This window comes from Sinocyclocheilus grahami, unplaced genomic scaffold, assembly GCF_001515645.1.
Source record: "Sinocyclocheilus grahami isolate Dianchi unplaced genomic scaffold, SAMN03320097.WGS_v1.1 scaffold10.1, whole genome shotgun sequence".
In the NCBI taxonomy this organism is placed as follows: Eukaryota; Metazoa; Chordata; class Actinopteri; order Cypriniformes; family Cyprinidae; genus Sinocyclocheilus; species Sinocyclocheilus grahami.
Window position 1 is genome coordinate 3,023,752 of NW_015505189.1, and position 10,616 is coordinate 3,034,367.

The 10,616-nt window shown below is 36.5% G+C and overlaps 1 protein-coding gene across 2 annotated transcripts in view; it reads right to left on the minus strand.

The window, feature by feature from the left end:
* The window catches only part of LOC107593873 (myotubularin-like), a 40,576-nt gene that overhangs the window by 15,483 nt on the left and 14,477 nt on the right, over positions 1-10,616 (minus strand). The window contains exons 2-4 of one of the 2 annotated variants that reach the window (XM_016283754.1): positions 9,325-9,408; positions 7,239-7,311; positions 4,832-4,926 (exon numbers count right to left, since the gene is read on the minus strand). In XM_016283754.1, coding sequence (XP_016139240.1) covers positions 4,832-4,926; positions 7,239-7,311; positions 9,325-9,387 — 231 coding nt within the window. In that variant the 5' untranslated portion in view covers positions 9,388-9,408. The remainder of the gene's footprint in view (positions 1-4,831; positions 4,927-7,238; positions 7,312-9,324; positions 9,409-10,616) is intronic. The other variant, XM_016283761.1, reaches the window with a different exon arrangement.

Consider the following 10,616-nt stretch of genomic DNA (forward strand, 5'->3'; position numbering starts at 1 on the left):
TAAGTTTTAAGTTAAGTTTATTAAGTTTTATTTTCCATAAATCGCCTGCGCGTTTTCAAAGTTTTTGAATTATGCCCACAAATATGACGAAAAAAAGCACGGCTGCATTATTATAACATCAGTAATAGTAATAATAATAAAAAAAAAACATAAAAGCAATATAATCATTATCGGGCATTGCATTTGAGCATGAAACTAATCACTGATATGCAGCGCTTTCAGCACGTAATAAATGTTCATGTTAATTAATAAGACGTAGGCTAGCCATTACAACTTTCATCTGAAAAAAATTTGCCAATGCAGATTCTCGGATTGCGCTTTAAAAACACGAAAGTACAATAAATTCACATTCTTAGACTACATTAGTGTCACTATTGTCTTTGACAGTCTGTCCTTCAGTGAAGAAGCAGTCTTTTCATATAGAGCATCTATTCTTGCCGTGACTGTTTTGCGTGACGGAATGTCATACTCGGGCTCAACGTAATGCATGAAATCTTTAAATCCTTCTCCGTCGATGAAACTAATGGGCAGCAAATCTTTCACCACCATTTCAGCGATTAGCTGTGTCATCTTCTTGGTTCTGCCTGCGTTGCATTTTGGTCTTATGGCAAATGATGCAATGCTCGTCTGAGTTGCCGCTCTGTTATCGCTAGACATTTTATGTACTAATGTTAGATTAGCGCATTGTACTTGTTGTAGATTTGTGTGACAGCATGGCACTGCACAGCTTGCACTGAACTGCATTTTCATCGGTCTTCTCAAAGTGAAGCCAGACATCACTACGTGACTTTGAGGCCATGATTCTCTCTCTTCTCACGTCTTTTGATGCATCCTGTGGCAAGCTAACCAATCAGAGCTCAGGGCGCCGCCCAAAGTGCTGCTATAACCAATCAGAGAAAAAAAAAAAGAAAAAAAATTTGATCATTGTTTACATGATCAATCATCGCTGTCATGGTCCAGTACTCGAGTACTGTTGCACATCCCTAACACACACAAAGAAAAACAAGTAGATAGAATTGAAAAAATAGAATCGATAAATGTAGATTAAATGTTAAATTAAAAAAAGAAGATAAATGTAGATAAAGTAGAATTAAAATAGAATAGAAAGTGCTAGAGTTAGAGGGTCAAATAAAGGTGGACAGATGTGTTTTTAGTCATTTCTTGAAGATGGCTAAGGACTCAGCTGCTCGGATTGAGTTGGGCAGGTCATTCCACCAGGAGGGAACAGTTAATGAAAAAGTCAGTGAAAGTGATTTTGTGCCTCTTTGAGATGGCACAATAATACGCCGTTCACTTGTAAAACGCCAGCTTCTAGAGGGCACATAACTCTGAAGTAATGAATTTAGGTAAATGGGTGCAGAGCCAGTGGTGGTTTTGTAGGCAAACATTAATGCCCTGAATTTTATGAAAGCAGCTATTGGTAGCCAGTGAAAATTGATGAACAGAGGTGTGACATGCGTTCTTTTCAGCTCATTTAAGATTAATCTTGCAGCGGCATTTTGGGTAAATTGTAGAGGTTTGATAGAAGTGGCTGGAAGACCTGCCAAGTTAGCATTGCAATAGTCCAGCCTGGATAGAACAAGAGCTTGAACAAGGAGTTGTGTTGCATGTTCTGATAGAAATGGCCTGATCGTCCTAATGTTGTATAAAGCAAATCTGCAGGACCGGGCAGTTTTAGCAATGTGGTCTGAGAAATTCAGCTTATCATCAATCACAACTCCAAGGTTTCTAGCTGTTTTTGAAGGAGTTATGGTTGATGAGCCTAACTGAATGGTGAAATTTTGATAAAGTGATAGGTTTGTTGAAACCACAAGCAGTTCTGTCTTAGCCAGGTTGAGTTGAAGGTGATGGTCCGTCATCCAACAAGAAATGTCTGTTAGACATGCTGAGATGCGAGCAGCTATTGTCGGATCATCAGGATGGAATGAGAGGCAGAGTTGAATCTCATCAGCATAGAAGGTGGTATGAAAAGCCATGTTTCTGAATGACAGAACCTAGTGATGCCATGTAGACAGAGAAGAGAAGTGTTCCAAGAACTGAGCCCTGAGGCATTTTAATTAATTAATTCATTTTAATTTATTTTAAAACTATATCTTTAAAACAGTCAATGTTACATTTGCATCAGAGATGAAAAGATGAAACAGTTTCTTATCAAGATTATAGTGATCAAAATGATCACCGTTATCAGCATGGTATTGTTAAAATGTGCTGGAATGCTGGAAATAAAACTTGTTAAATGATTTATATTTAAAATCAACAAACAACAAATAAAATAAATTTTTGTTTGCATAAACACTAAAACCATAACATTATCAATTATGTCCGGATTTTAAGCGACCACATGACAACAGTTTATCAGTTTATCATGAAATTTTCAAATGAAGCTTTTTCAGCCTTTAAATAAAGAAAAGGGTTAGGTCAAAATGATAGGTGATTAATAAATTATTATATGTATTTTATCTGCTCCATAAATAATTCTAGATACCTTATCCGAATTGTTTAAATGTGTAGAATCCACATAAGCTTGTTTTTGATCAACCGGTCAAACTTTACAGAAGGGCATGCAAATTCAGTCTGTTTTTTGGCCAAACAAAAACTGCACACAGGCTGAATGTAAATGTAAATCCACTCTCTGAAAGCAGGTGGTGCTTATGCAACAGCAGAATAAGAGCTGTTTCTGTAACCTCCATAGACAAAGCATTGCGATAAGATTAAGAACACTTCTTTATTAGGTATTACATGGAGCGAAGATGAAAACAAAATGCCATCGAATCTTTTCTGAAGACAGTAAGAACCCTCAGAGGTATATTCATATAATAAATTAATTCATATATTCATTTGTATAATTCCCTCAGCACTCTTTTAAAACCTCCCAGCTGTCCGCCATATTTTCACACAAAACGAAACTACTCTGCATGCTATGTGCAGGTGAGACTGTTACTTGAAACTTTGCTTTATGCTGGGCAGTCAATCACAACTCCAAGGTTTCTAGCTGTTTTTGAAGGAGTTATGGTTGATGAGCCTAACTGGATGGTGAAATTTTGATAAAGTGATGGGTTTGTTGAAACCACAAGCAGTTCCGTCTTGGCCAGGTTGAGTTGAAGGTGATGGTCTGTCATCCAACAAGAAATGTCTGTTAGACATGCTGAGATGCGAGCAGCTATTGTCGGATCATCAGGATGGAATGAGAGGCAGAGTTGAATCTCATCAGCATAGAAGGTGGTATGAAAAGCCATGTTTCTGAATGACAGAACCTAGTGATGCCATGTAGACAGAGAAGAGAAGTGTTCCAAGAACTGAGCCCTGAGGCATTTTAATTAATTAATTCATTTTAATTTATTTTAAAACTATATCTTTAAAACAGTCAATGTTACATTTGCATCAGAGATGAAACAGTATAAAAATTTCTTATCAAGATTATAGTGATCAAAATGATCACCGTTATCAGCATGGTATTGTTAAAATGTGCTGGAAATGGACATATAAAACTTGTTAAATGATTTATATTTAAAATCAACAAACAACAAATAAAATAAATTTTTGTTTGCATAAACACTAAAACCATAACATTATCAATTATGTCCGGATTTTAAGCGACCACATGACAACAGTTTATCAGTTTATCATGAAATTTTCAAATGAAGCTTTTTCAGCCTTTAAATAAAGAAAAGGGTTAGGTCAAAATGATAGGTGATTAATAAATTATTATATGTATTTTATCTGCTCCATAAATAATTCTAGATACCTTATCCGAATTGTTTAAATGTGTAGAATCCACATAAGCTTGTTTTTGATCAACCGGTCAAACTTTACAGAAGGGCATGCAAATTCAGTCTGTTTTTTGGCCAAACAAAAACTGCACACAGGCTGAATGTAAATGTAAATCCACTCTCTGAAAGCAGGTGGTGCTTATGCAACAGCAGAATAAGAGCTGTTTCTGTAACCTCCATAGACAAAGCATTGCGATAAGATTAAGAACACTTCTTTATTAGGTATTACATGGAGCGAAGATGAAAACAAAATGCCATCGAATCTTTTCTGAAGACAGTAAGAACCCTCAGAGGTATATTCATATAATAAATTAATTCATATATTCATTTGTATAATTCCCTCAGCACTCTTTTAAAACCTCCCAGCTGTCCGCCATATTTTCACACAAAACGAAACTACTCTGCATGCTATGTGCAGGTGAGACTGTTACTTGAAACTTTGCTTTATGCTGGGCAGTATTTATTTATCCCGAGTTCAAATCGCGGTAATCGAATATGGTTTTATTGATAATTCAAATATAAAACGGCAATACTAACCGTGGGGAATTTTATCATGATTTCTCATCAAACCACGTTTCATCCCTAGTTTGCATTACTGTATCGACCTCCAGCATTTTTTCTTTCTTCCACTTTGCCAGGCTGACAGATCATGGCAACGGACCCCATCAACGGTCAAAGCATCCACAAAACAGACCTGCAGGTGTCCGCTACCATGTACCAACCAAGGACAAAGCCAGATATGAGATGAAACCCTTTCTCTGACCGATATGATGTGAAATCTCTCCTTCTTCCAGTCCTCTCATATTTGTCTCTTGTCTCATGTAATACACACCTAAAGGATGTGTGCTTTAACTGAAGGTGGACACTAAAATTTGATCCAAAATAAAGATTGTGGAAACAAGCCTTTAAAGGAGAAATTGAGGAGAAAAGACAGAAAGAAAGGAGGAAATGGATAAGCTGGTTTTAAAGAGGCACTGGCATGGCCTCAGAATGACTGTGTCTGAACACATAGAGAACTAATGCACTGCATTTTGGGAAATGAAAATGAAAGTTTGTCTTACTGAGTCAGTGTTCTTGAAGTAAAGTCTGTAGTTGGTGATGAACACCTTTCCTTTGACTGCAGCATTAAAAGGGCAGATGTAGATGATGTCTTTATCTGAGGAGTAAAACAGAGTAGGAAATATATATAAAGCTCAAGATTTATTTAATACCATAAAATCTGACTTAAAATGCTTGGTGGAAAACCATTAAAGGTGCATTAAAGTTAGGTAGCTAAGATATGAATAGTACTTTTGAATATGTTTTGTCAAAACGTTGTACACTCACATTAAATGAAGATTCCAGTCATATCAGTGGTCAAGACAAAACTATAGTATATAACAAAAATCGGTCCCCCCTCATATTTTGAGATCACATGACCAACCAAGTACTTTGTTTTGATAGCCCTCTATTACTTATCTATTATTAAATAGAGCTGTGTGATGCTGCCTCCTTGTACCCATGATTTTAAGTTTTAAACTGTTTAAATACTTCATGATTCAGAGCACTTAGACAATGATTAGTGAGCCACACTAACCTGACTCACTTAGGTGCTTTATTAAGCATTTATAGGTGCTTTATTAGTATTGTAGGCCCAAAGCATATTACTCTTATGCTATGGTAATGTGCGCAGTGAACATGACAAATTTCATAGTATTTTCATGCATAGTAAAGGAGGGCTCCAGACTGCGACCAAAAATATTAATTTGCAAGTGATATTTTTGCTGAGATCGCCACTGGCAACTATAAATTTACATGTTATGACATAAAAATTTGCATGTAATGCCTTTTCTCCTGATTGTTTTGCGATCACATCTTTTGTTATGTTCAAAGTCTTAGTGGAAAAACAGTCCTCATCTCTGCCGAACAGCAGCTAAAATCAGCTCCAGTTGTGAGAGATCCAAAATGCCGGAGACGTGTGAAGTGAAAGTGCAGAAAAGCAGTGCCTATTTCGCGCACAACTTGAACAAACTACAACAGGTAAAGCTGTCAGCTGTGTGGACATTAACAATATCGTTAACAGTTCTCGTTTATAATCTATACTAATAAAGCTTCTTGTTATCAAGATCTTTAGTCTATATGCTGTGTTCTGTTAATGTGTGAACTTCATATTATTTGTAGCGCACTTGCCATCCAATAAACACAATAGGCTTAGGCACAATAGGTTACATTTTAATAAACAAATGATCAACTTTAAAACTCTGCCAAATTCTTAACGAAATTCAAACAATACATACCGTTTTGGTGCTCTTTAATATGGCATGAGCGATTTCTTAGTTCCTCAGATCAAGCAGAACGTGAACCCATAATCTTTCTCTTTACTACTATAGTACGAAATTAACATGAATGGACACCAAAAGGTATATTATAAGATATAATTGTTCCTACAGAACAACTTACTGAAATGTCTCATGTAATCACCCATTCAGTGTTACATACTGCGGAAAACATTTAAAGTATGCCTCGTAACAATCATTTACCTCAGAATAACCTTTTAGCGGTAATAAGCTCATTAGTCAGCTAGAAAAAATAACTATAAAGAGGAGCATTTTGCTAAATATAAGCACTATATTTCATATTCATATTTTTACTTAACCTGTTGTCTACATGATAAGAAAGAATGCAAGCAGCTAAAGACAAAATTCAACACCTCCAATAAAACTGCATGTTACTAATGAAGAAGAACAGACTGGATGTGTGCAAGACATATGACAACATTTATAAGATGCATTGAGCAGGCGCCCAAACTACACTCAAGGGCCAAGTGATGCTGAAATAATTATGGTCTGTGATATTGGCACAGATCCTGTATATTAAACAATTCTTTGTGACTGTATATAGTTCTCAAGTTGGAAAAGACGTTTAGTTCCCACTCTAAGTGAACCTTAGTTCCCAAGACATCTACAAGATGGATTAAAATGCTTATGCTGTAAAAGGAAGGGAGACATAAATACATGACAGTATGACTGAAATGTTAAGGTGTTATGTTAAAATAAATAAATAAAACGCATTCTGTGGCACTTAAAAAAATTATTTGGCGCCTATTTATGTTTCTTATAGGATTCTGGAGCCCTGGCAAGCATGAACTGTATGCATGCAGGCTGATTTTTCTAACCACACACACTCTGTATGCTCAACTTGCATATGCATCTTGATTTATTTTGATTCAATAACTTCAGAAGAGAAATAGCGCAGACACTGGACAAGGATGAAACTTTCTAGTGTGCAAGTGTCGTGCACACTATCAAATGGAGCACAATTTGAAAGGCAACGTGTTCGGCTATATGAACCATTTGAACATTAAATTTCAATGTGTCAATATTAAAATACATTTTAAAATATACTAGTATGACCAAAAGGCTTATGTAGATATAAGATTAATTCTTATTCAATAAGAGCCAACAAACATGCACACATGCTCTCACTCACCGATCACTCTCTCTTCTCCCGGCAGCATGGCAACATCTGCCAGCGGCTCCATCTTCAGGCTCTCTCTGGACGCCTGTCAACACATGCAGGAACATTGGGTTGACATGGGCACATCCCTCACACACACAAACGATCACAACTGTTTCTACTCACAACATTAATACACTACAGTTCTGAGCACGACTTTACTCAGTGGCATCTGATCAGAGGGGAAAAAACGCTGGGGAAAAATATTTGAGAGTGACTGGAGGTAATGGAAGAGGAAGTAGTGAAGAGAGGAAAATAAAGAGTAAGAGGAGACTGTCCTCTTTCACCCTCTGTCTATGAGCACCAGTCTGATGCTCTGTGTGTGTGTGTGTGATCAGGGATCCAGATTGCCTTTCCCTGGGCTATTTTCCTGCCGCCAGTTGAAGGTTAGTGAACTGGAATGTGAGCTAAGAGTGCCTTTTGCTGCTGTTCAGTGTTTGCATGTCACAACCCTGTGGGCAGAGTGAAGCAAGGGCTTCTGGGTAATGGTCTAGCCTGTGTTCTTGAGATGACAAATGGAGCAGCCAAACACACACACACACACACACACATACAGTGATCCTAGCTGGAAAATGAACCTGTTTCACACAAATAAGAAGTAGTTGGGTAAACAGAAGAGGGTAGATGAGGAAGGGGGAGAATAAAAAGCAGCCAACTAGTAAGAGGATTAAAAGAGAAACGTTAAAGACATCTTAAAGGTACAGTGCTTTTTTTTTTTCTGCAACATTCGTCTGCAATTGTTCAGTCATCTGGGAAATCAAGCCCAAATGGCTTATACAGTGATCCTAGCTGGAAAATGAACCTGTTTCACACAAATAAGAAGTAGTTGGGTAAACAGAAGAGGGTAGATGAGGAAGGGGGAGAATAAAAAGCAGCCAACTAGTAAGAGGATTAAAAGAGACACGTTAAAGACATCTTAAAGGTACAGTGCTTTTTTTTTTTCTGCAACATTCGTCTGCAATTGTTCAGTCATCTGGGAAATCAAGCCCAAATGGCTTAGTTATAATCATTTCTGCATATTAAGCTGTGATAGAAAAAGGAAGAAAGGAGACTCACTAAGATAAAAAGAGGCAAACAGAAGCAATCACAGAGACAGATGGAGGATTCTCTGTACAAAATCTCTCTGGCTGTCCTTGGGGACCCTGGAAAAACGGAGACTTGGGTTCTGCTGCCTATCACCTGCCAGGTGTTACAGCTCCACTAACATATGCATGGAACAGCAGTCTCCTGGCTCAAGCCCTAGTGATGTGCCAACTCCCTGTCTGTCTGGAATCCCCTCTGCCCAGAGACGTTCCCTTTGCCAAGCCAGACACTGTTCGTGTAGGGAGCTCTGCTTTTAAAGGAAACAATCTATTTTGCTTTAACCACTATTACAAGTTCCCATTTGAATTACACAATTTTCACATATTTAGCAATGTGCAATATGCAAGCGTATTATTAATCACTCTATAAATGTACTGAATAGCTATGCTGGACTGAGTGCACTTAAAATAGACCAACTGGATAGATGACAAATAACGTGGACATCAACTTTCTTTTTTAACATCATGGCCCTATGTAAAAAAAATAGTTCCATTGTATTATGTTATATTTTATCATATTATATAACTATATTAATAACCCTATTCTAAATTAAATGAAAATGAAATTATATATATTTTCACCATTTGCTTTTGCAGCAGTTCACTTAAATAAGTCCTGGGGTGTGAAATTATTTTTTAAAAGTGCTAAAAACACGAGGCCTTGAAAATGCTGTTTAAAATAGCTCAAATGTAAAATAAGTTGTCAATAAAAGAAGCACAAGGCAGCATATAGCTCTTCTATAACATCTATATGGCTGTTTAATGCTATAGGAAAGCAGAGCAAAGGGCAGCTCTATTGATACCAGTGAAGTCCATTATTAATTCATGCAGAAAACAGAAGTCTAACCCTCCTACAACAGCATTGCACACTTACAGGATAGTGTAGTTTGTAAAGCAAAGGGGAAAAAATGAGAAACATTCTGTTACAGTCAAAGGACAGCACAATTACAGCATGTTTGCACGCAGACTTTACTCACGTTTGGGCTGGAGCTGTTCCCCAGAGGACTGGAGTTGTAAGGTGCTATAGGAGCCGAGGCCATCACTGGGTTTGCTTCTTCCACCTCCACAAGAGACATGTAATTTTCTTTCAGCTCAACAATATAGTTTTTTTTCTGCTGGCCAGTATAGTTCAGATTTGTACATTTTCAGTCGATTCACTATAAAAATATCTGTATTTATTTCTGACATCTACATTTAACTTTATAACAACTACAAATGGGCAATAAAGGTATGAAGTGATTTAAACGCATTCAAACAGATGCTTCAAAGACTACTACAAATCATCTACACTATATATCATTCAAAAGTTTGGGGTCGGTATAATTTTTTTGAAAGTCTCTTATATTCACCTGGGCTACATTTTACATCACAATTAAATTATTATATATTGTGAAATACTATTACAATTTAGGCCAATTTAGGCCTATAATAGTGTTTCTATTTAAACACATTTTAAAATGTAGTTTATTCCAGTGATTCCAGTCTTTTGTGTCACATGATCCTTTAGAAAATCATTTTAATATGCTTATTTGGTGCTCAAATAAGATTTAATCTTATTATTAATATTGAAATCAGTTGTGCTACTTATTTTTTGGGGGAAAATGTGGTTGTTTTTATTTTAGGATTCTTTGGTGAATATACATTTCAAAAGAAATTTGAAGTTTGAGCATTTATTTGAAACAGAATTTTTTGTAACATTATAACTGTTTACTGTCAATTTAAAGGGTTCATATGATGCGATTTCAAGTTTTCCTTGCTCTTTGGAGTAGGGATGGGCGATATGGGCTTAAAAATATATCACGACAATTTCTGATATTTATTGCGATAACGATATCAATGACGATAATTTAGGGAATCCTCTTTCTTTAGAGAAAAGTGTTATCTTTCCTATTTTTACCCAAAATAGGGTGTTGTGAGCATTACTGAGTACACACGTAATGTAATGACTGTTTAATTCATACTGGAAGCCGGCGGGCGCCCTTGCACAGAAACTCCACATATGCATAGTAGAAGTAATGCTCCAGGAAGAAGTATCCAGTGATCGCTGTAGCTGAATAAAACGCAGATAGAGAAATTTTAACTGAGGAAACCTGAAGACAATAAACATGCGATTGCACAAAATATATGGTATCTGTGTTCTTCAAGCAATCTTGTGTATTTTTTATAAGGATAAAGTATATTTATAATGCAACGCTAATCGACATAGCCTTTATCACTGTATATAATGCTATAAATAGTATGATTTCTGCCTTATTCTGTGATACGAAAC